Here is a 25717-nt window from a genome sequence, read left to right on the forward strand (position 1 = left end):
CAGTTCTAGTCCAGCTCGGAGGTTCCACATGGATCGTACCTTGTTTATCTCCAGTCAGCACCCACACTTTAATGTTCCCCTTTTTTAGCAGCTGGATGGTCTCAGGGACCCCGTCTTGCAACTTATCCTCAATGGCCGTGGCTCCGAGGAGCTGGAGAAGGAGGAGCGTGGGAGGATTTAATGGTCTGTGCATGCAGGATGGAGAGAGGTGGGGCAGAATGGGAAGGGGACCAGGATCCAGGGGTGGGGCTTGCTCCCTGGTCTACCCACCCACCCACAAATAATCTCTCCATCACAATTCTGCTTGCCACGTCCTGCAGACTCCAGCCCGGGGGGGGAGTGACCAAAAGCCATTCCCAGATAATGGCTGTTCGGTGGCCCCTACGTGAAATGAGTTGGTGGATTCTCAGCCCAGTCTCCAGTGGGGAGATGCCCACATCACAAAAAACAGCCATGACAACTGGCCTTGCTGTGGGCAGAGGGCCATGGAGACCAAGAGGCCCTCTCCCTCCTCCAGGTCAACAGCGAGCAGGGGAGGCCTTTCTCCCTAAGCCCTATGTTGGCAAACTGTGACACCATCAAGACCCATGGAGTCACACCAGGGATAAGATGCTGCAACAGCCACGCCAAGCCAGCCCCGAATCCTGCCTCCTTCCACCCTTACCGGGCCCCCACTGAGTTCCCGGCCCTTGGAGAGCCTGATCCTACCTGGAGATCCTGCTCGATCTCCTCGTACACCTTGTCCAGCTCTTCGGCACGGTCCTGCAGCAAGACGCTGGCTTCATGGTGCTTCTTGCTCCACTCAGCGTAGTCCTCCTCCTTCACCTCCTTGCTGGCCAGGCACAAGGTCCTCAGGGTCTCCTCTGCGAAGCTCTGCAGAGGGGCCGGACGGGGATACAGCAGGCAGGTCAGTTACACTGCAGCTAGGTCAGTGTTAACCTGGCGACAGCGGCCATCACATGGCTGCCACCGCACCACCACTGCCAGTGCAGCGCAGAGACCTCTAGGAGGCTACTCAGCTACAACAGGGAGCCCCAGAGGTCCGTGGTGACCCCACCGACATCCAAACTTCCTGAGTCAGGTCCCAGAAAATCACCAAGATGGCTCAAAAGTCATGAGATTTTTGTAACCAATAATAACTGGGAAGTTCTCTTTCATGTGCCTTCTGGGTTTGAGCCTTTGGGGCCCTGTTTTCAAGCTTTTCTCCATGAAGACTAGAAAAACATCTTCTTTTTTAAATGAAATCTGAGCTTCTCCAATGGCGGATTAGCCACTGGGCCAACAGGGCTCATGACCAGGGGCCCTGGCTACTTGGGGGGGCCCGGAAAAATGGGCACCCCCGTGCCCCAACCCACTCCGCCCAGCACTCCTGCCGGGAAGCGAGGTCAGCATACGGCGACTTGCCCCGCTCCACCCACCTGGCGCTCTTGCTGGTGACCGGGGGAAGCCCCTGTGCCCTGACCCTGCTCCCCAGCAGGAGTGCCAGCCGGGCGGAGCCAGGGAAGCCCCCGCGTGCCAGCCCTGCTCCCGGCAGGAGTGCCGGGTGCGGGCACGGGGCAAGCCCCCACGCCCCAACCTCATTTCCCCAGCACAAGCGTGGGGAGGGGGGACTGCAGGCAGAAGGGGTGGGGAGGGGCCCCCACTTGCTCTGGCCCAGGGCCCCCCAAAAGCTTAATCTACCTCTGAGTGCCTCAGCTAATCACATGACTCCAGGAGCTGGGAAAACACCAAATATGACGAGAGCTGCCATAAAATCCCAAGAGTTGCTGATGCTGCTGTCAGAGTTTCAGGGTAACTGCACCTGTCACCCCTGGACGTGGATGCACCGGGGGAGCCAGGAACAAACTGGCAGAGGCTGCCAGGCCTAGATCGCACTGGCAGCTTTGGGGCCCTCGTACCATGAAGGGTTGAGACTGAATCAAATCACGCGGAGCTAGGGAGACAGCTGGAGCAAGGGACCGCCAGTGAGAGTGAGCTCACACCCGGGACGCAGGGGCACTCACATCCAGGGCCAGCTGGGTGAAAGCCCTGGTAGGCCCATCTTCACGCAGCCTCTCTAGGATCACCATGTCCGCCCCCTTCGTGTAGAGCTGGATCTTCCCCTCGGGGTCTCTCACTGCGAGGAAGGAGCCTGCTTAGCCACGGAGCGTTCTGCGTCTCCCCCAGCCCCACGGCCCCTCCCCGGCTGCCGAGGAAACTGTGGGGCAGAGGGCAACACCGTGGGGGTTGGGGAGACATGGCAGCAAGCAGGTGGCATCGCCCTGAGACTGCCTTGAAGTGGCAGCTCACAGACCCCCCACCGTTAAGGGCCAGGTTTGCATAAAAGCACCAGAGGCGCCCAGCAAAGCAAAGGGAGACTCTCAGGGCTGGTTCTCGGTGGGCTGGCCGCACCCCCCAGGGTGACAGCTGAAATGTGCCACTCCCATTCGGGGGTCTTCGCGGGTGGGAGCGATGCTGCCCTCCAGCGGCTAGGCCTGCAGCGATCTGCAGCGACCATGAGGTTCAACAAGGACAAGTGCAAAGTCCTGCACTTAGGACAGAAGAATCCCATGCACTGCTACAGACTAGGGACCGAATGGCTAGGCAGCAGTTCTGCAGAAAAGGACCTGGGGGTTACAGTGGACGAGAAGCTGGATATGTGTTGACAGTGTGTCCTTGTTGCCAAGAAGGCTAATGGCATTTTGGGCTGTATAAGTAGGGGCATTGCCAGCAGAACGAGGGACGTGATCATTCCCCTCTATTCTACATTGGTGAGGCCTCAACTGGAGTACTGTGTCCAGTTTTGGGCCCCACACTACAAGAAGGATGTGGGAAAATTGGAAAGAGTCCAACGAAGGGCAACAAAAATGATTAGGGGGCTGGAGCACATGACTTATGAGGAGAGGCTGAGGGAACTGGGATTGTTTAGTCTGCAGAAGAGAAGAGTGAGGGGGGATTTGATAGCTGCTTTCAACTACCTGAAAGGGGGTTCCAAAGAGGATGGATCTAGACTGTTCTCAGTGGTACCAGATGACGGAACAAGGAGCAATGGTCTCAAGTTGCCGTGGGGAAGGTCTAGGTTGGATATTAGGAAACACTATTTCACTAGGAGGGTGGTGAAGCACTGGAATGGGTTTCCTAGGGAGGTGGTGGAATCTCCATCCTTAGAGGTTGTTAAGGCCTGGCTTGACAAAGCCCTGGCTGGGATGATTTAGTTGGGGATTGGTCCTGCTTTGAGCAGGGGGTGGGACTAGATGACCTCCTGAGGTCCCTTCCAACCCTGATATTCTATGATTCTATGATAAGTAACTAGCCCCCGGCCGGCCGGCTCACCCAGGATAGACATCCTCTTGCGGACGCTGTTGAAGTCCAGCATGGCCAGCATGCTGTACGTCCGCTCCGTGCCCAGCTCGCTGAGGGTGATGGTGTCCTGTGTTCGGGAGAGGAAGACGTACCCGAGGTTCCTGGCTGCCGTCACCAGGGCCTCTTCGTCCGGCGAAGCCGCCTGGTAAACCAGCTGGCCTGCTAAAGGAACAGAGCGAGAGACAAGAGGCTTCCCATCAGGCTTGAGCAGAGTCAGCACCCAGCAGGACACCGGCTTTGCCTACAGGGCCATGGTCAATCTTCAGCCAGGGCTACAAGGGCTTCCAAGCTCCATGCGAATGGCTGTCTCTGACCTGTTCATTCCCCTGGCTCCTGGATGGCACCATTTGGCTGCCCCCCTCGGGGCATCCCCTGAATCTCTGCTCAGGGTTGCAGGGATTCACGTGGCCTCGTGCCATGATGGTTCCCCAGAAGCCAGAGGATTAGCCCCCCGACGCCTTTGTTCCCCGGCTCGTTACTTTTAAATGAACACCCCGGTATGGAGCTAATCCCCTGCTTCATGTGGGCAGAAATGCAGCTCGTCACATGCCGGGCACCGTGCAGCCTCCTGGTCAAAGCTCACTCTTCCTGCTGCTCGGAGGAGCGCCCCGCAGGCCCTTGGCCCAGGCTCTGTAAGGCTTTGGGCCACTGGAGCGGCTACATTGATGCTGGTGCACCTGTGCGACCCGCTAGTATAGACGTGACCTGTCCCAGCATAGCGTAGACGTGACCTGCCTCAGCGCCACCCCTTAGCGTAGACGTGGCCTGCCTCAGCTCCACCTCCTAGTGTAGACGTGGCCTGCCTCAGCGCCACCTCCTAGCATAGACGTGACCTGCCCCAGCCCACCCCCTAGCATAGACGTGACCCGTCCCCGCGCCACACCCAGCGTAGATGTGACCTGCCCCAGCCCCACCCCCTAGCATAGACGTGACCTGTCCCTGCGCCACCTCCTAGCGTAGACATGACCTGTCCCAGCCCCACCCCCTAGTGTAGACGTGACCTGCCCCAGCGCCACCCCCTCGCATAGACGTGACCTGTCCCCGCGCCACCCCCAGCGTAGACGTGACCTGCCCCAGCCACACCCCCTTGCATAGACGTGACCTGTCCCCGCGCCACCCCCAGCGTAGACGTGACCTGTCCCAGCCCCACCCCCTAGCATAGACGTGACCCGTCCCCGCGCCACACCCAGCGTAGACGTGACCTGCCCCAGCCCCACCCCCTCGCATAGACGTGACCTGTCCCTGCGCCACCTCCTAGCGTAGACATGACCTGTCCCAGCCCCACCCCCTAGTGTAGACGTGACCTGCCCCAGTGCCACCTCCTAGCGCAGACATGACCTGTCCCAGCCACACCCCCTCGCATAGACGTGACCTGTCCCCGCGCCACCCCCAGCGTAGACGTGACCTGCCCCAGCCACACCCCCTCGCATAGACGTGACCTGTCCCCGCGCCACCCCCAGCGTAGACGTGACCTGTCCCAGCCCCACCCCCTAGCGTAGACGTGACCTGCCCCAGCGCCACCCCCTAGCGTAGATGTGACCTGTCCCAGTGCCACCTCCTAGCGTAGATGTGACCTGTCCCAGCCCCACCCCCTAGTGTAGACGTGACCTGCCCCAGCACCACCCCCTGGTGTTAACGTGCCTTGCACCCCAAGATCAGGTTACCCCGTTTCACACTGCCACTCTGTGATGCCTTGGGGGGAAAGGGAACAATCTTCCAGGTTTGGGCTTTCTTGACTTTTGCTAGAAAAAGAGTTGGTTGTTTTCTTCCAAGCAGCAGGAACCTCAGTCCAGAGCAGAGCCCTGTTTCGCAAGCCGAGGTGAACCACCTGCCCTCTAAGCCTCTGGAGACATCCCCTGGCTTTGCTGAGCTACGTGTGTTTGGGATCAGTGCCCAGAAAGTATCAGCTCGAACCGACTCCAACCAAGGTGAGAATCCTCGGGGGTTTCCCCTTTCGCTAGGCTTGGCATCAATTCTGTATTGGGGTGGGGAGTGATGGGTGACTGCAGCAATCAGAGGAACATGGGCAAAGCCCACCCATCACCCTGGCAAGGGGCCGGTTCCCAGCATCCCTCCCCCACTTTGCGGCAGCATCCCCTTCTGATCTGCCCTGGGAAATCTCTTATCCTGAAGGAGGCACTAAGCCCTCAGGCACTGCTGGACCTGGGACCATGCCCCCAGTGACCCTTCCCACCCCACACAGAGCTCTGGTGCCTGGGGGGAATGGGCCTAAGGTGAAGGTCCTTCAGCCAGTCAGGCTCATTTTTAAATGCACCGGCCTTCGGCTTCAGACATGGCTGCTGAAAGCAGCAAAGTCCGGGAAGATGGACAGGCCCCGTCAGAGCCTGGGGCCCCGTGAGAATTCCGCGGCGCTCCCCAGCCAGCAGAGCGGTGGGGGGGTGTCATTTCCAGACCCAACTCACTGTCTTTCTCCTCCACCATGACGGTGTGGCAGAGGGCCAGCAGCCTCAGGAACTCCCTCGTCACTGGATCATCGTTCTGCAGGACGGTCTCCAGGAGCGCGGGGTCGTGAAACTCGGCCGTTCTGTCCACATAGGGGTTCCAGCTCACACTGGCTTTCTGCAAGAGGAGCGGGCCAAGACGTTCATAGGAGCAAGGAGCAAAATCAAAGAGCCAGGCAAACCCGGCTCAGCACCACGGGGAGCACCTTTCTCCAGAAGGAAAAATCAAAGGGCCTGTCTACACTGGGCGCTGGGGGTGGGATTCCCAGCCCGAGGAGACATACTTGTGCTAGACCGGATTGCACTAAGGTGTTAAAACTGGAGTGTAGCTTCGGCAGCACGAGCAGCGGGATGGGTTAGCCACGCCAGCCTGTGGTCTCAGACGGGGATGTACTCAGGGCAAACGAGTCCGTACTCTGGTTTCAGCACCTTGGCTCGATCAGAGCTAACGCAGGGACGTCTCTTTGAGCGGGAAATCACCCCCCGATCCCGATGGACCCTAAGCTGGTTCCATCTCCCTTAGCAACCTGTCTCCTACCATCCGTTTCCCCTCTAATGGGCAAAACAGGCCAGTATCTCACCCTTTACATTAAGGACCTGTTTATAACACATTAATACACCTCTACTCCGATATAACGCTGTCTTCGGGAGCCAAAAAATCTTACCGCGTTATAGGTGAAACCACGTTATAGCGAACTTGCTTTGATCCACCGGAGTGCGCAGCCCCGCCCCCCCGGAGCACTGCTTTACCGCGTTATATCCGAATTCGTGTTAGATCGGGTCGCGTTATATCGGGGTAGAGGTGTACATGATTAAGAGATGGTTTTAATAACTGGCTAATCAAGTGTTCTAGCACCCAACCGATCAATAGTTGGCTTATAACTGTGCCTTATAACCATCTTATAATCCACACTACCCATGCTTGTTACAGGGAACCTGCCTATGACACCGATTAATCGTTTATTAACCCTTTATAAACCGTTAATAAATGGAACCTCACTGTGAAGTGTGATGCGGGTTAGCACAACGTTATTATTAAAAGGTATTTACAAGCCATTCTCCATTGCCTCGCACCTAGTGGCATCAGTCACCCCTGTGCAGAAGGGGGGTAAAACGCTGCCGTTCTGAGCTGGTACAATTTGAGGGGCATTTGCACAGATGTAAATGACTGTAGCAGGTGCAGGGGAATGGGGAATCAGGCCCCAACTCTGCTACGCGTTTCCTAGCCCTCTGCATCCCAGGAATACGGACCAGTCCAAAACCACCATCAACCCACCTGATGAACCAGGTGTTTGGAGACAATTATTCCTGCACTGGCCAACATGGGCCTAGGAGCATCCTCAGAGATAACCCCTGAGATTGGCAGGCCCAGTTTTCCCTGGAAGCTGACAATGGCTCGCTGTTACTGAGTAAAACCCTGGGCATGGGAACAGCTAGCACAATAAGGAGTGTACGGCTTTGCTATGCGGGGGATTCTCAGCTCTGCCACGTATAACTACTATAACTACGCATCGGATAGTTACGCACCGAAGGTTTGTTTTCACCATTTGCAGATCCTGTTGAAAAAAAATAATCAATTAATAAAGAGCCGGCACTGAATGCTTCTTAGTGGGCGCTCAGGCCGAGATGGTCAAAAGTGACGTGTGATTTTGGGGACCCAGCTGACGACACCTTGACTGTCAAAAAACAAAGTGCGCCCACCCTCTAGAAATCAGGCCCTTTTAGGCGTCTCAAGTTGGGCGCCCAAAAATCACTAGTCACTTCTGCAAACCTTTCCTTAATTCATTAGAGAACAATTTTCTCCAGCACTGGCCACCTGCCCTCCCATTTCTCCCACCTTCATCACTGCCTTGTGGGAGTCTTGATCTCTCCTGGCTTCTCACTGCCCAGCCCCTCCTTAATCTCCTTCCCGGATACCTGGCTGAAAGATCCAAAGAACGGCCAATCCCTAAGCTCCGTCCACTAGCTGTAGGGTTTCAAGGTGACTTTGCAAAAGGAAAAATCTGTGGTCTTTGTCCTGTTATTCGCTTCTTTATGAAGAAGGCCTGACAGGCTTGGATTTTTTTAATTGGATTGACAATAAGGGGTGTTTTTGTTTGGTTGGTTGAAGTTTTTTGTTTGGTTTGGGTTTTTTGCATATTTTTAGCATTAGAAATTCAGATCTCACCTGACCTACTTTCCCTGGGAAACTCTATCAATGACCAGAGAAGTGGAAGGGTTATGACATCAGATACTAAGGAAGAGAAATTAGATTTACTTCTGATAAGAAAGTGATTTTTATTCACACTCCTTAAAGTTCCTTGGGGCTTTCCCCCGTCTGTTTTTGTCAATGAACCTTTAACACAAATGCACGATACGCAGTCAGGAGAAAAGCTCTCTGGGTTAAAGATTCAATACTCCCTGCCCTGCAAGTCTCATCAATTAAGCGCTGAGCCTGAGAAAGCTCCCAAAACCACGAGAGATTCCAACGAGTCATCCAGCAATACAAGGGGAGACAAGACCTGACAATCCTGATATTGATAAGGGTAAAAACAAGCATAAAAATAACTTTAAAAAAGAAAATTGGGGGCCTTCTTCATCATAAAAGAACAACCCCTTTTCTTTCCCTCCTTTGCAGGTCACCTTTAAGAAGAGCTCTTGAAGTAAAGCAGGGGAAGGCACATGAATGCATTCTGGAGTGTCACAGGAGAGCTGCAGTGGCTGGCAGGAGTTTACAAACAAGAAACCGTTTCTGTGCTGAATTCCCCTCAGCACTCCAGCTGGGAGGGACACAACATTGGCTTTTCAACAAAATGGAAATTTTCTTGTAGAGATTTCTGTTTCTGTTGAAATTTGGGGGGGGAGGGGTTGGTCAAAAACCTGAAAACCAGTTTTCAAAAACCAGAACTGAAAAATTCAGGGTTTTGCAGGGTTTCAATGACCCCTCCCTCAAAAAATTCTGTGAAAAAATTCATTTCCTCTCAAAACGTTTTGTGGGGAATAAGATACATTTCCAGCTCTACTCGGCTCCCAATGGGTCTACTTCCTTTTCAATAAGCACCTTTGCCTACCACCTTCCCCACAGCCTGCCCTCAATCACCCAGGTACCACACGTCATGCCTCAGTTCATCTAGTGTCACCGGGCCAGAACGGAGAGCAGCCAGTTGCTCCATACCGCCTGCTTTCCGGATGGGTCTGACAGGAAACGACCCCTGCTCCCCTCTCTCTGAGGGAGGTCCTGAGGTGGCTCCTAGGCAGAGCTTTGGGGCTTGGCACTCTCTAGCGACTGTAGGCTGACAGACATTCCCCAGCCTCTCTCTTTAGGGGATTATAAAGAATGCTCGTTATTTATAATACATAACAATAATTTGTATTGTGGTAGCACCCAAAGGCCCCCGCCATGGATCAGGGTCCCATTGTGCTAGGCACGAGACAGAACAAAAAGCCAGTCCCTGCGCTGAAGACCTTACAATCCACGTGAGAGACAAGTAGGGCGACCATATTTCCCAAAAGGAAAATAGGACACTGCGTAGGGCTAGCCAGAGCGTCCGCACCTCCATGTGGGGCTGGCCCGAGTCGCTCACCCAAGCCACCCTCCACCCCCCCATGTGGGGCTGACCCAAGCCCTGACTCTCCCTTCCCCACATAGGGTAGGCGTTGCTGCTCGCCTGAGCCCTGCCTCCCCACCACGAGGGGCCGACACTGCCACTCCCTTTCCCGGCACGTTCTGCCACACCCCGCCTTTTTGACAAAAGTGCCTTTGTCCCGTAGTTGGCAAGAGCAAACAGGAGAAATGCCCACTTTTGCCGAAAAAGTCGGGACTACCAAGACAGGGCTTAAAAAAGGGTCTGTCCCGGCCACCATGGAACATACGGTCACCCTAAGCGCCAGGTGCACCACGCAGCCAGGAAGAGCAGGAGCGAACAATGGGACAATACTGACCAGCATGAAACGCAGCAGTCCCAGCAAAGCAACTGCCAAACAGCATCTGACATAACTGCTGAAGTTCTACAGCACCTGCTACCTGAAGACCTCAACGCACCTTGCTAATATTAATGAACTGGATTAAATTATTTGCTATGATTGTAGCAGAATCATAGAATCTCAGGGTTGGAAGGGACCTCAGGAGGTCATCTAGTCCAACCCCCTGCTCAAAGCAGGACCAATCCCCAGCAGAACAAGAAATAGAACCCAGGTGTCCTGCACCCCGCAACTATTCAAGGTCAGCCTCCCCCAAGAACCCATAGAAACCTGCTTCCACTCAGAGGTACCATAGATGATCCCGTTGATGCAACATTTCTTGAAGGTCATAATGTTCTGCGTTAAGGTGCCCGTCTTGTCCGAGAAGATGTACTCAATCTGGCCGAGCTGGTCATTGAGGCTGGTGCTCCTGGCTTTTGCTGGAGTGTCCTTTGCAGGGTAATACATCTCCAGGTCCCAGTCAATAAAATAGCTGTTCACCATGTAGATGAATTCAAACCTAGGAGCCCCGGGGGAAGGAGACACAAAAGAGGCAGGATAGTTATTTTAGCCACAGAGCAAGGGACGTTTGGGAATCTGACATCTCCCCCTTTCTCTTTGTCTTACAGCTCGGAGCCTGCTAGAATCCAAAATAATGCAGATCACTTAGGGTCAGAATTTCATGAGAGCTCAGCATTCTGGGTTGGGAGCAGGTTGGGTGCTAAGCTCTTTTGAAAATCTGCCCCTAATGGAAGGTGCTGAGTGCCAGAACATCTGTCCCTCAGCACCTTTGAAAATCTGGCCCGTAATGACCAACCTAAAACGTCTGAAGGTTCAGGTAAGGACCCAAAAGTCTGGAAGCTGCTTCTGACGAATCGGACCTCTGGTGTCTTCCCAGCTGGGCTGAGAATCTCAAGTCATTGGGTGAACAAGAGATTTCCAGTCATTCCTGCCTCTGATCAGGACGGAAACAGAGATGTCCCAGAGATCTTCATCGCTCCTGCTTCCCAGGGGAGTGAATGTGCAAAGTAATGGGGAGAGGAGAATGTTAAACTCTTCCAGACTCAGCGAAGGCTCAGGTCAGGTTTAGAGGGGGAGGGAGAGTCTGCTCTCTCCTGTCCCTAGCCCTAACCAGCTATCACATTCCGTCCTCCCCACCCTCCAATCTAACATCCAGTTCCCGTACTGATGAGCACCGAGGGAGGCCCAGGCAAAGGAGTGGGAGCCAGGAGTGCTAATCCTGACTTGGTGCCTTAGGCAAGTCACTTCCTCCTGCGTGCCTCAGTTTCCCCACTCTGTAAAGTGGGGTTAAGAACCTCACTGCGGCAGGGGATGATTCAGTATCTAATTTCTGTAAAGTGCTTTGAACATCCACAGTGCTGTGCATTAACTGTATTTAGGCTCCCAGTTGTGTCCTCGTCTGAATCATTTATTATCTTCATCATCTAGCTATCGCCACCAGCCTAACCATCACTCCAGACCACAACAGCCTCCCGTGCGCTTCTCTAGTGACTTTCATCTGAGGATCCCAAAGCACTTTACTAACATTAATGAATTTGAGCATCACAGCCCGTCCTCTGAGCTAGGTCAATATTACCCCCTTCCACGGATAAGCAAATAGAATCAGTGACTTGCTCAAGGTCACGACACAGTAAAAAGCAGAACCCAGGCACGCTGACTCCCAGTCCCAGAGGCACCGATGTTCCCTGCTGCCCCGAATGGCAGGCTGACCCAGGAGGGCAAAAAGGTAAAGTAAAAGACAGCAACTATTTCTAAGCAGCACAGAATCCGCTCTGAGGCTCTTACGTTATGTACATGGACATCGGTATGATGATGCTCAGAAGGATCATGAAGCTCCAGAAGGCGAAAAAGGCCTGCTCGGCAGGGCTTGTGCCGACATACAAAGTGGAGAGGTAGCTGTGCTCCGCGTGGAACTTCACGGCCCAGAATCCGGCGGCAAAGGCGAGACAGAGTGAGGTAATGACCAGCATCGCGAAGATCTGGGGGCAGGGGAAGAAATCCACATCTCAAGGCACTGTGCAGGATTCCACCAGGCTCTTGTCCGAGGGGGTTCCTGGGCCAAGCAGCACCGCCCAGGCTTCCAGAGAGGCAGGAGTGAGGGCCTGGCTGTATTAGCCATTTTAGTAGCAGTGTAGCTACACTGGTGCTTTCCCCGTGCAGATACTGGCTGCACTGGTGTGAAGCAGGGTACTTACACAGGTGCAGACAGGCCCTTCTTCGGTATAACCCATGGTGTAAATTTAAACCACTAGCGTTATCTTAGATCCTCAGCTGGTGTGTCTTGCTCGCATGCCCTGGTCATACATGGCCACATTCGATGTCAGGAAGGAATTTCCCCCCAGGTGGTGAGCTTGGGGGGTTTTCACTTTCCATTGCAGCCGGGAGTGTGGAGCACCTTTTGTGATCATCTGGGAGTCTGTAACCTAATCAATTCCCTGTCATTGCAGGGCCTTGGGCATGGGTGGCACCTTGGTCTCTCCTGTTCTCGCCATGTGACACAATTGAGTCTCCTGAGGACTGACATGCTTTAGTCTAACTAAAGTCTTTGGGCTCAGTGCACGAGTTTCCGGGTGAAAATTAACTACGCAGGGAGCTCAGACTAGAAGATGGATGAAACCATGGATCCTGGTATAACCTTTGTGTGGACACTCTTGTTCTGGGCCTTTTTTCAGGTTACTGTATGTCACTTGGGAAGGGGTTTAGAACTAAACCCAAAAGAGCCAATCTTATACCGGAATAAGAGTGTCCACACGACGGAGGTTTATACCAGCATAACTAGATCTGGATAACTGGTAAAACGTTCCCATGTGGACAAGACCTTCGACATAGAGCCCGAGTTCTCAAGCTCTGCCCTGTTGGGGGGCCATATTTTACTTAGGCTAGGTCTACTCTACCCGCCTGAATCGGCGGGTAGAAATCGATCTCTTGGGGATCGAATTATCGCGTCTCGTTGGGAGACGACAATCGATCCCCGAATCGAAGCTCTTACTCCACCAGCGGAGGTGGGAGTAAGCGCCGTCGACGGGGAGCCGTGGAGGTCGATTTTGCCGCCGTCCTCACAGCGGGGTAAGTCGGCTCCGATAGGTCAAATTCAGCTACGCTATTTGCGTAGCTGAATTTGCGTATATTAAATCGACCTCCCCCTGTAGTGAAGACCTGCCCTTAGATGGGAAGCTCTTGGGGGAAGAGACTGTGTCATTTTGTTCTGTGTCTGTACAGCACCTAGCACACTGGGGCTCTGGTTCATGAGTGGGCTCCTCGGTGCCACCGGAATACAAATTAATAGTAAAATAATAATAATGACACATAACAGTCAATAATAATAATAATATAGACACATCTCATGGGTATCTCCCTTCCCGGTTGTTATAGCTTAGACCCACCTCTGCCCATCCCTAGTCACATAACATCCCCGCAGCAGCAGGTGCAGCTAGTGCTCATATGGCAAAGCACCGGTAGGAAAGTATTTAATGCACCTTTCGTTTCTCTCAATGCACCTGGCAAGCGGGAGGAGGAGCTAGCGCCACGTGACCATCCACAAACCACCCCCCGCAAAGGCCCACAGAGCATCACGTGGGAGCCACCGACGGAGGATGGAAGGACAGAGCCAACGAGGCAGCGCAGCTAGAACGGGTAACTGAGAGTGCTGCCTTTAAATAGAGACTTCAGGGCAGACGGGATGGTCTTGTGGTTAGGGCAATGGCTCTGGGGAGCTGGGTTTTGTCCCGTTCCCCCCGAAACCTTGGGGACAAGTCACTTCCTCGCTCTCTGTGTGGGGAAGCCTAATTCGTTCCTGTTTCTGATGTACGATGTTGATGAACACCACAGATGGTACTATAAATAGCCGTGCACCGTGTTATTTCCGAGATAAACACAATACAAGGCCCCAGGGGTAGCTGGTATCTAACCAGGCATCCGCAAGGAATAGTTGCTGTTCCTAGTGTTGATGTAAATAGGCCTGATGGGTCATTTGGTTGGAAAGTTACAAACATTCGAAAGCAGGAACTTAGAAAGCCACGACTAGCTCATGTGTAGCTATCAACATAGCATCGTGGTCCTACCACCACGTTCACCCATCTGCCTGCTGGTCCCTCTGCAAACATATGTGGCCGTGGTTCTTCAAGACAGCAGGACAAGAATTAGCCTTTAAATTAGAATCTACAGACAGAGGATCTTTGCTCTCCAAGCCAGATCCTCAGGTAGTGGACACTGGCACAGCTCTACAGGAAAGCTACGGTCAATTTCCACCAGCTGAGAATCTGGCCCCCTTGACTTCAATGGAGCGAGGTTGATTTATACTTGCTTAAGACCTGGTCTTATTTAATTTAAACTGCAGCGCTGGGGAAAGGGGCTGGTCTCTTTGCTATCAGCGTGGATGGGCAGAGCCCACCGGGACAAGGACAGACCTGGCCGCTCAGGGGAGGGGCCATGGGGAAAGTACCACTTTGACAGCTGCCGAGAACGAAAAGCCATGCAAGTGTCCGAGCTGCACTAACTGCTGTGTGAGAGGCACTATCTTTAGAGGAGAGGGGCGTTCTGCCTCTGTCTTCGGTCCCTCTGCTGAAGCTGCCAGCAAGCAACGTTACTCTAGTTGCGATGCTGCCTTGATTGACACTGACATCCAGCCACTAGGAACCGGACTGAGAAGCCCCCAACTCATCTCCTCCAGCAGCTTTCAGATGGCAATGACCGACCTGGGTCTGAACTGCCCCCCGCAACCCACCAGATAAAACGCTCCCAACTCCAGTCCCACACCTGCCTTCCACTCCATGCTGAACAGAGACAGAGCCACACCTCTGGGGAGTGGGCAGTCAGGCAGCGCCGGCTCAGCTGGCCAGCCCGTTTCTGGTGGAAGAGATGCACTTACTAAGATCACCAGTCTGTCCATCAAGCGGTCCAGCTTGGTTTTCTTCATCTTGATCTTCCCGCAGTTTTTCATGATTTTGGAATCCAATCCTGGACAAGACACGTTTTAGAAAGGAAAATAAAAAAAAACACATGGCCCTGGCAATTGTTTGGCATGCAGGCTGCATCACACCCACTTTGCTCTCCAGACTGGGGAGAAAAGTCTCCCACATGCCCCATGATGTAGGTGTCATGACACGGTGATAGGAACTCATTCCAGGGAAGCCCGTTCCACCATCCCACGGCGTGGTATAGTGATTAGACCAGGGGCCTCCTAAGTTCCACTCCCAGCTCTGCCACTGACCTACTGTGTGATCTTGAGCAATTCAATTCACCTTTGCGGCTCCGTTTCCCCATCTATAAACTGGGTATAATTACGTGTAGCCCTTCATACAGTCATTGGAGAGCTCCAGGTGCAGGGAACTCTAGAAGTGTTATTTGCATGTGGATGGCCGACCTTTGCGATTCAAGCGCTGCAGAGGCAACTTGCCCAGAGCATACATGTAATTTATTCCTTCATTGCTGCCAGAATGGTGCAAAGGGGCCTTGTAAACGAGGTATCGACGGATTTCTAGTACGCCCATCCCAATGGCATTGCTTAGATAAACAGAAATCACCTGCTGTCCGACGTCGCCAGCACTAGAGGCACCTGCCACTGATCAGACCTGTTCTCCCCCTGAAGTTAGCAAAGAGCTACAGAGTTGGAAACCTCAGGCCACCTGGAGCCCTCAAATCCCACCTTGGGTATCTGTGACATCGGGGGACAGTGGCAGGAGCATTAACAAGCCCAGGTGTCGCCTCGTCCTCTGCCCTGAGCGTAGGGATTTAATGAGCTCTCCAAAAGGCTGAAGACCCTTTACAGAGTTGGGCCAGAGGGACTGTTCTGTCCTCTAGTTCGATCTCCTTGATAACACAGGCCATAGAATTCCGATCTGTAATTTCTGCATCAAGCCCCTACCTTGAGTTGAGCTACAGCCTATTTTTGGAAAGACGCCCCGTCTTGCTTTAAAGACTTGGTCATGGAGACTCCAGCGCATCCCGTGGTAAGCAGGCCCAATGGTTAATTACACTCACATAAAAATGTGCCTTATTTCTAGCCCGAATTGATTTCACGCCAGCTACCAGCCACGGGATCTTGTTATGCCTTTGTCTGCTAGACAAAAGCAGCCCTCTACGGTCAGAAATCTTCTCTTGTAGGTACCTATAGACCAGGATCAAGTCACTTCTTAACCTGCTCTGTGACAAACAGATTGAGTTTCCGAAGTCCTTCACTGTAAGGGAAAATCTGAAGGGCACCTGAGACTGTGAATCTAAACAGTGAATCTGCAGGTGTTTGTTCGCAGGACCAACTACGCTACTCAAATGAGTCAGAAGAGCACCTGCAATTACTCTTGTTCCGAGAACTATCCACCGCCCGGCGGCAGAACATAAGCTAGGCATCGGGAAGGAATACCCAACAGACCTGGATAATATTGTGCAATGGTCTGGCAACTCCTAGGCATGTGTGGACATCATACATGGGGTGAGCTGTGAACTGGGCTGCGATAGTGCTGACACCGGGCGCAAAGGAAGTTTTACTGATGGGTTAAACACAGAGGCTATGCTGTACCTGGGGCTGATCATTGGTTCAGCAAGTTCAGCATCCCCTCCCCTCCCGCCAGCAGTGGCCTATTCTTGCGGCTTCACGGGAAGGCCGCCCATCCCCCAACACCATGGTGCACCTGGCCAATTACACCTAATGCACATGGGAGAGAACCAGGCCTCCCGCCGCGGCCATCCAGTGAGCAGCTTAGCCTACCCTTTGGCTGGCGGCCTGCTTCCCACTGGGCCCATCCCCGTACTCAGGTATATGGACCAGTTTCCGCAGGGATGGGATAAGGCAGGTGAAGGCTGGCTGAGGGGCATAGGCCACTTGCACTCACCCGCGTAGATAACGAGGCCGTAGCAGGTCTCGGTGTTGCGTATCCTGCAGCCTCGCAGCAAGATCTTCTCACTGTCCAGCGAGTACTTCTCACCCCTCCACTCCAGTGTGCCGATGAAGCTGTGCATGCGGCTGTTGGGCTCCTCGCAGGTCACTTTCCCTGGGACGCCAACAGCAAGGAGGGTCTGAATCACTCCTTGGCTTTCTGGGGAGCGACTAAAGAGAGGGGTCCCTCCTCCCATCCCTCACCCCTTCCGCCTGAGCGGGGGGAATGACACAGCTTCTGTGGAAGAAACTCAGACCAGGGAGATTTTGGCAGGGTAATTAAATAAATATCCCTGTGGCTCCGGGTTTATACTGGAGCCGGTGAGGCGAACGAAATGCGCCTTGCTCTCGCCGGGCACTCACCGTCAAAGGCAGCCATGCTTGCCTCGCTCACCAGCTCCTGGTGCGTGGCCAGAAGGGCCTGTCTGAACTTCAGGTTGGTTTCCCTGAAAACAAGAACAGGTCTGAAAACAATCAGAAGGAAAAGCCGCAAAGCGGGGGAGGTGGTGGTCGCTCCCCTAGTGCCATGGCTCTCCATCTTTCCAGATTACTGTACCCCCAAGATTCACCTCATTTAAAAACGACTTGCTTCCAAAATTAGACCTAAACGTACAAAAGTGTCACAGCGCGCTAGTACTGAGAAATCGCTCACTTCCTCGTTTCTACCTTATAATTATAAAATAAATCAATTGGAATACGAATGTTGTACTTACATTCCAGCGGATAGTACATAGAGCAGTATAAACAAGCCATTGCCTGTATGAAGTTTTAATTTGTACTGACTTCGCTAGTGCTTTTTATGTAGCCTGTTGTAAAATTAGGCAAATCTCTAGATGAGTTGATGGACCCCCAGGAAGAGCGCTGCCTACTCCCAGGGGTGTGCGTTCCCCTGATTGAGAACCACTGACCTGTTGTCCCCAAGGGTTGGAGAAACGTGGGCTGAGAGGGGTACTATTAATTATTACGATTTATGTGCATTACGGTAGCACCTAGCTGCCCCCCCGGTTGAGTTCAGGGCCCCGTTGTGCTGGGTGTTGCTTATACACGTAGTAAGAGACAATCCCTGCCCTGAAGAACTTACACTCTAAATACACCAGACAGACAGAGAGGGGGAGAGCAAGGATCATTATCCCCATTTTATAGATGGGGAACTGAGGCCCAGTGAGGTGACATGATTTGCCCAAGGTCAGGCAGGGAGTCTGGGCAGAGCGGGATATTTCACCCAGCTCTGCAGAGTCCCAGGCCAGTGCCTTAACCACCAGATCATCCTCTTTGGGCCCCTGTAATTATTGGGGTTATTCTGTACCCCAAACCCCTAGGTCCTAGGAGCGTGCCAGGTGCGTGCATCTCAGAGGCAAGGCCTGCAGGTGCTTCAGCAGCGAGGCCTTGTGAGCGCTAGCCCTGGTGGGTCCCAGTAACCGCTCAGACACAGGGCTGAAGGGCAGGTTGTCACTGGGGCTGGCAGGACGGGGAAGGTTGCAGAGACCCTTGGTACAGAAGCTTACACAGTTAGTCACATTGAGCAACCACGGTTCCTGTTCGGGCCCCAGACAGTCCCATCGAGGGTCAGGGCTGGTCAGCCCTAGGGCCCGGGGCACCGCTCCAGTCCAGTCTCTATTCCTGCAAACAGGCATTTGCAGGTTTCCAAGCCAAGCTCAGTTTGTGTCTCTTGTTGGGGCCCCTCCGCCCTGGCTCCCTGCCCAGCTGTTGCTACTCCCACAGAAATCCCACACAGGCCTGCACCCACCTGTGACGTCCGGCAGTCACGGCCGGTTCCTCATAGAACCATAGGACTGGAAGGGACCTGGAGAGGTCATCTAGTCCAGTCCCCTGCACTCATGGCAGGACTCAGTATTATCTAGACCATCCCTGACAGGTGTTTGTCCAACAATGATGGAGATTCCACAACCCCCCTAGGCAATTTATTCCAGTGCTTCACCACCCTGACAGTTAGGAAGCTTTGCCTAATGTCCAACCTAAATCTCCCTTGCTGCAGTTTAAGCCCATTGCTTCTTGTCCTATCCTCAGAGGTTAAGAAGAACCATTTTTCTCCCTCCTCCTTGTAACAACCTTTTATGTACTTAAAAACTGTTATCATGTTCCCTCTCAGTCTTCTCTTTTCCAGACGAAACAAACCCAGTTTTTTCAATCTTCCCTCATAGGCAGCGGCAGCTCCAGGCACTAGCGCTCCAAGCGCATACCTGTGGCAGCAAGCCGCAGGGGGCGCCCTGCCGGTTCCTGTGAGGACGGCAGTCAGGCAGCCTTCGGTGGCATGCCTGCGGGAGGTCCGCCGGTCCCGCAGATTGGGCAGCAATTCAGCACCAGGTACGCTGAAACCGTGGGACCAGTGGACCTCCCACAGGAAAGCCGCCAAATCTGCAGGACCCGGGACCTCCCGCAGGCATGCCGCCAAAGGCAGCCTGCCTGCCATGTTTGGGGCGGCAAAAAAGCTAGAGCCGCCCCTGCTCATAGGTCATGTTTTCTAGACATTTAATCATTTTTGTTGCTCTTCACTGGACTTTCTCCAATTTCTCCACATCTTTCCTGAAATGTGGCGCCCAGAACTGGACACAATACTCCAGTTGAGGCCTAATCAGCGCAGAGGAGAGCGGAAGAATTACTTCTCGTGTCTTGTTTACAACACTCCTGCTAATACTGTACATCCCAGAATGATGTTTGCTTTTTTTGCAACAGCGTTACACTGTTGACTCTTATTTAGCTTGTGGGCCGCTATGACCCCCAGATCCCTTTCCGCAGTCCTCCTTCCTAGGCAGTCATTTCCCATTTTGTATGTGTGTAACTGATTGTTCCTTTCCAAGTGGAGAACTTTGCATTTGTCCTTATTGAATTTCATCCTATCTACTTCAGACCATTTCTCCAGTTTGTCCAGATCGTTTTGAATTTTAATGCTATCCTCCAAAGCACTTACAACCCCTCCCCGCTTTGGTATCAGAGTGTACTCTCTATGCCATTATCTAAATCACTAATGAAGATATTGAACAGAACCATACCCAGAACCATTCCCTGCAGAGCCCTGACCCTTCCAGCATGACTGTGAACCACTGATAACTACTCTCTGGGAACGATTTTCCAACCAGTTTTGCACCCACCTTATAGTAGCTCCATCTAGGTTGTATTTCCCTTGTTTGTTTATGAGAACGTCATGCGAGACAGGATCAAAAGCCTTACTAAAGTCAAGATACACCACAACTACCGCTTCCCCCCATCCACAAGGCTTGTCGCCCTGTCTAAGAAAGCTATCGGATTGATTTGACATGATTTGTTCTTGACAAATCCATGATGACTGTGGCTCTACACATGGTTCCTGGGGCTTCTCCCCAGCCCCCTGCTGCCGTGTGGCTCCCGCTCCCCAAACCGAGCCCAGCCTGGCTCAGGACCGTTCCTCTTACCCGGTCAGGGGAATGGAAGTGCAAAGGGGATGGGGATGGTAGGAAATATGGTCCCTGCTTAGCCAGGAAAAAGGGGGTATACAGAGGGGCCTGATGGGACTTGTAGTCCCCTGCTTTGCAGATGCAACACATCCCAGTTTTTGAATTTCGGGTGTCCCATTTCAGAATCCCTTGGGGCCTGGTTTTTGAAGGTGCTGAACATCCACCACACCGCTGCCAGGCACCCAGCACCTCTGAAACCCAGGTGCAAGGTGTCTCCAGCCGGGATCCCAAATATGGAGGCCTCAGAACGTTGGCTGTGGTATCTCTGGTCCCCAGACGGTGGCCGTGGTCTCCCCACAGTCTCTCCCTCTCCTTACCCGTCGATATCCGCTGTCTCCACGTAACATAGGCTGCTGGGCTCCGAGCTGGACAGCAAGAGCAGGTCAGCCTTTAAAAGAAAGCAAAAGAGAAAAGGCCTCAGAGAGACTTTCCTGATGAGGCCCCCTCATCCCCGCTCCCCAGCATACGGCCTCGGAGCGAGGGGCCCGGCCCGCCACAAGGGGCCTGACTCACCGGGACGAAGCTGTCCTTGCGCAGGCAGACAACGTCGCCGACACAAATGTCCCGCCATTTCTTCCAGCTAAAGCTGCAAGAGAAAAACAAGCCGCTTAGGAGTCCAGCATGGCTGAGATGTGCTGAGCTGACGGCCCTGGAGACCTCTCTCCACAGGGCAGCCCGGGCAGCAGCAGGGCAAGTTTCACTCCCACCTCCCCAGCACCTGCACCTCGACCCTGACCTCCAGGACGAAAGGGGACGTCAATCTCTGTGGCCCATCCAATCCTTAGCCACGCCACTAAGCCTGCCAATGTGAAGACCAGCTGGGCGGGTGGTTTCGTGACATGGGAACCGGCATGAGACCCACCCATGCCTAGCAGGCGGGTCACCTAGCAGCCATCAATGGCAGTGACTTTTGGCCGTTAGTGACCTGGGCTCAGATGGGATGTTTCAGTCCCTTCTGCACCCTTCCGCCTCCTGAGAAGAGCAACTTCAAGTCGGGGTGTCACTCTGCAGCGCCCCCTTGAGGAGTCCTATGGGCCAGAAGTGGCAGAAACTCTCTGGGTGCCCTTCCAAGGGAAGGAAACTCCTTTAGGACAAGCAGAGCTGTCACGTGGAACCAAGGCCACCTGGATCCCCATCCCAGCTGGGACTGGGATGTGTTAATCCCAAGGATGGAGTAAATGAGGCCTGCCCCAGGTTGTGGGAAGGTGTGTCTCTGTGGGGCAGCCTGGGGGTGATGACACATCACAGCCACTTCTCTGAGCACAGCTGGTAAATTGGGAGAACCCTATGCGCTCAGACAATGGCACAGAGCCACCACCCTCCCTCCCCCGCTTCTTCAAACACACGGTGGAGGAGAACATGACTGTAGACAGTGAGTTTTATCCTGTAGCTCGCAGCTGGACATTTCTCAAGGCCCCTAACCTTTTCCCAACCAAGATTTCGCAGGGCCTGCTGTTGATCATCCAGTCGCTCCGGTGTCGGGCCTGCAAAAATAGGAGAAAAGACAGGGACAGGTCATGTCTGGCTTCCCCGTTCACCGGGGCTGCAAGAGAACATCCCTGTTAGCGCCAGGCTCTGTCCGGGCGTTCCAATCTCAGAGCGAGAAGATCTGCCCTTTCCAGGTGTGATACTGGCAAGCTCTTTCCCGGGCTGCAGGCATTAGCTAAGAACTGACTAATTCATAGTTGGAGGCATGACCAGTTCGCTTATGTTGCGCAAAATAGGTGTTAATCCTATGAGACTGGATTTACTAGTGTTACAACTCTAGTGCATGTTTGTAAGTTGCTGCACGCATTAATCTTATTTGCAGTGTCTGTATTCCAGGCGATAAGGAAATACGTAAGTTTTGCTTTATAACTTCGAAAATGTTTACTCTAAACTTGTGAACCCGGATGGGAAGAGTGTTTACCTCCACCCCTACCCTGGTGGCCAGAAGAACTATCAAAATCAGATGATCCATCAAGGAACATCGCAATACAAAGGACTGGTGAATGGCTCTATTGCCCCTTGGAAAGGCAGCGTCCAAGGAAACTTGTCCTACGGACTTGGAGGCTGAATGAAGGAAATAAAACAAAGACACATGAAAACTTTCCATCTCTTTGCTGTTTGAACTCTGACGGGGCCAGAGACACCAAACTGAAGCCAGGGGTTACCCTTGGGTCCACCCTGAAAGACACTTTGAAGTGACAGATCACTACAATTCTGTCACTCTTAGGATTTATTGCAACTCAGTTGTGTGTCTGTCTGCTTGCTTTAGCCTGGAAACAACTCTCTTAGTTCTCTTTCCTAGTTAATAAACCTTTAGATAGTTTATTACAGGTTTGGCTACAAGCGTTGTCTTTGGTGTGAGATCTAGGGAACCAACTGAGCTGGGGTAAGTGACTGGTCTCTTGGGACTGGAAGCAACCTGAATATTGTGTGATTTTTGGTGTAAGTGACCATTTATCACCAAGTCCAGTTTCCCTGATAGGCTGGAGAATCTAAGGCAGTGGTTCTCAACCTGCAGCCCGCATGTGACCCAATTAGCACAGGGCTGCAGCCCAGCTACGTGCTAAAAGCTTCGGGGCCCGTGTGGTGGTGGCCAGGCTGCCTGGCCACCCAACCCGGCGGGGTCCAGAGCCCTGGCTGCCCGATAACCGGCACGGCATGGCAGGGTTGAGGTTGCCAGGCTGCCCTGCCCTTCCCTGCCCTGTGTGGCAGGGTCCGGGCTTCCGGGGCTGTGCTGCCTTGCCACGCAGCGGGGTCCGCTCCTGGCCCCACTCTGTGGAGGGGTCTCTGGGCAGGGGTTTGGGCCCTGGGCATAGGGGTCTGTAGGGGGCAGGGTTTGAGGGGAGAGGGGGTGCTGTGGTTCTCCACCTGCAGCCCAAGGAATACCGTGTGGCCCTCAATGATAAATAGGTTGAGACCCACTGGTCTAAAGGAACTGCCTGCAACTCCATGGTCAGACTGTGATAGCAATCCAGGAGTTCACATTTGGTTCTGGGTGGGTAAAATCTAATTATAGGGGTGCCTGCCCTGACATAGGCATGCACGGGCACGAGCCCGTCCACGCAGCATGACACAAGGCATGCCCAGTGGGTGTGAACGTGGGGAGTAAAGGGGCGGTCAATATGTCTGTGGATCTAAGAGGAAGCCTGTCCATTGGCTGGGACCCCAACGAGCAGGGGAGGGGAGTGGGTCAATCATGAAGAGGCCAGACCAGGGGAAGGGGCCAGTTACTCATCCCCGCTCCAAAGGGAGGATGGTAGATAGCCACAGCCCCTTGCCTCCATGAAGGCATTGTGGATACATGCTGGGTGCTGAGGCCTAAAGATACAGGGAATGCCAGCTCAGTCCCGGGCTCTCCGGCAAGCCACACCATGCACCGGGCCCCTTTGTGGATTTCCAGCCCTGCGAACTGCTGGGGTACTCACAATGTCGTCAATCAGGTCCCGTAGGCCTCTGAGGAGGAGGAGGAAGCTCAAGGGCAGAAGCAGGGTGAACCAGGGCAGGGTGGAGATTTCAGGAACGGTCTGAAATGGGAGGCGAGAGAGCAGAGGAGCCTCACATTACTAGGGGAGGGTGCGGGACCAGACACAGCCTTCACCCCCCACCCTGAAGCACTGACCCTTTCTTGAGGGTTGGAAGAGTTGGGGTAACTTCCCCACTCTTTCTACGGGCGCATCTGAACTTCCTGGTTCTGCCTGGGACCAGGCTAGGAAAAGGAAATCAAACCAGCGGCTCTGTCCCCAGGCAGAAATGGCTCCAGTTTAACGTCAATCCCTTTTTAAACACTGGCACAGAGGCTCTTATTTTGGTTTATGAGCAGCTTATTTCAGTATAGCGTAAAGGTCTTCCTACTCAACTTCAACGAAACCAAACTAAGGACTTGTCTACATGGAGTGTGACACTGGTAAGTGGCAACTGCCAGCTCTGGCCAAGGCCTAGGCATCCGCTGAGAACCGACAAACTCACACCTGCAAGGCAGGCCAGTTCATTTGCATGTTAGGAAAGTTCAAAATAAATATGAAATGTACAAAAATGTGTTTAGTGTTTAAACTCCATGAAGAACGGGTGGGAGGTTGCAGGCATTGTTTTCCCTTATCTGTCCCCTGTTATAATGTAAGAGCAAGCATCTGCATTGCATATACCCCAGTCATTAAATAACTCGTCAAACAGAGAGGAGCCTTGTGTAATGCAAATGAAGAACTTTAACAGGAGAGTGTTAATTCCTGCACATTGAAAGCGAGTGGTCATTGTGTGTCAAATCAAAGATCAAAGTCTCTAAGTACATTCCTCTTTTCCTGCCATGAAGGAAGAAGCCACGTGGGTACTGTCCTGACAGCTTGGTTTCTGCCAGAAGCTACAAATATGGACCCAAGGAAAAATTCTTCATCTCCTGGCTGTGTGGATTCTAACAGGGCAGAAAACTGAACAAGGAGGCAGAGATCCCCCAAGTTATTCTGGGTAGCCCTGAAAGACTTTTGGGAAACTGGAAGAACACTATCAGGAGGTAGCCGTGTTAGTCTGTATCTACAAAAACAACAAGGAGTCTGGTGGCACCTTAAAGACTGACAGATTTATTTGGGCATAAGCTTTCGTGGGTAAAAACCTCACTTCTTCAGATGCATCTGAAGAAGTGAGGTTTTTACCCACGAAAGCTTATGCCCAAATATATCTGTTAGCTTTTGCAATTATAGAGTATGACTTACCCGTACATATATATTTTTACCTGCATTAATCTCTCATTAACTCTCATTTCTTTTGCCTAGCTAATAAACCTTTAGTTAGTTTGCTATAGGACTGTCTTTGGTGTGAGATCTGGGATGCAGATCGCCCTGGCTGAGTGTTGGTCTCTTGGGACTGGGTGTTACCTGATTATTTTGTAATTGTTGGTGTAAGTGACCATTTCTCACATAGTCCAGCTTGCCCGGGTGGCAAGATAGCCTGAAGCGTCTACGGGGACTGTCTGCGACTCCATTACAAGAATATTGTAGTACTTTGGGAGTTCACATTTGGTACAGGGTTGGTGAAATCTAATTATAGAATATATGACCAGTCTGGGGTGCTGGCCCTGCTTTTTGACAGTCTGCTCGAAGGTCGGCCCTCACGCTTGTGAGCCATCCTAGACAGGGTGACATGGGGAAATTGACCAGAATAGTTATTGCAGAACAAAATATTCCACAATAGCTAGAACAGTTAGTGCAAAATAAGCTATTCTGGTCGATATCCCCCCGTTGATATGTTAAACTAAAGCTGGGTTAAACCAAAATAAGAGCTTGCCTAAACAACTGAAATAACGGTATCTTCTCCTAGCCTTATGTCAATGAAGCCAGTTATTTCAAAATGGAACACTCCTGTGGTGAAACGAGAGAGCCCCCACATAGCCTGACACTGAAATAACTAAGGAGATGAATTAAAACCCATATGGTTATTTTGGTTCCCATGTGGCCAATCCCTAAGAGCATCCGCATGGCCTTTTGCCCCAGTTTAGCTAAATCGGTTTAAACCAGGGATTCTCAAACTGGGGGTTGGGATCCCTCAGGGGGTCATGAGATTATTACATGGGGGGTTGCGAGCTGTCAGCCTCCACCCCAAACCCGGCTTTGCTGCCAGCATTTATAATGGTGTTAAATATATAAAAAAGTGTT

The 25717-nt window shown here is 52.8% G+C and overlaps 1 protein-coding gene across 1 annotated transcript in view; it reads right to left on the bottom strand.

Moving 5' to 3' along the window:
* Window positions 1–25717, bottom strand: part of ATP8B3 (ATPase phospholipid transporting 8B3) — a 70680-nt gene that overhangs the window by 14089 nt on the left and 30874 nt on the right. The window contains exons 5-19 of the mRNA XM_054013297.1: window positions 23501–23599; window positions 21510–21571; window positions 20601–20673; window positions 20405–20475; window positions 16999–17081; window positions 16592–16750; window positions 14632–14720; window positions 11550–11743; window positions 10055–10263; window positions 7332–7360; window positions 5766–5922; window positions 3313–3504; window positions 2004–2116; window positions 709–873; window positions 40–151 (exon numbers count right to left, since the gene is read on the bottom strand). Of these exons, the coding sequence (XP_053869272.1) occupies window positions 40–151; window positions 709–873; window positions 2004–2116; window positions 3313–3504; window positions 5766–5922; window positions 7332–7360; window positions 10055–10263; window positions 11550–11743; window positions 14632–14720; window positions 16592–16750; window positions 16999–17081; window positions 20405–20475; window positions 20601–20673; window positions 21510–21571; window positions 23501–23599 (1807 nt within the window). The remainder of the gene's footprint in view (window positions 1–39; window positions 152–708; window positions 874–2003; window positions 2117–3312; window positions 3505–5765; window positions 5923–7331; window positions 7361–10054; window positions 10264–11549; window positions 11744–14631; window positions 14721–16591; window positions 16751–16998; window positions 17082–20404; window positions 20476–20600; window positions 20674–21509; window positions 21572–23500; window positions 23600–25717) is intronic.

The sequence above is a fragment of the Malaclemys terrapin genome, chromosome 24 (genome assembly GCF_027887155.1).
Source record: "Malaclemys terrapin pileata isolate rMalTer1 chromosome 24, rMalTer1.hap1, whole genome shotgun sequence".
Classification (NCBI taxonomy): Eukaryota; Metazoa; Chordata; order Testudines; family Emydidae; genus Malaclemys; species Malaclemys terrapin.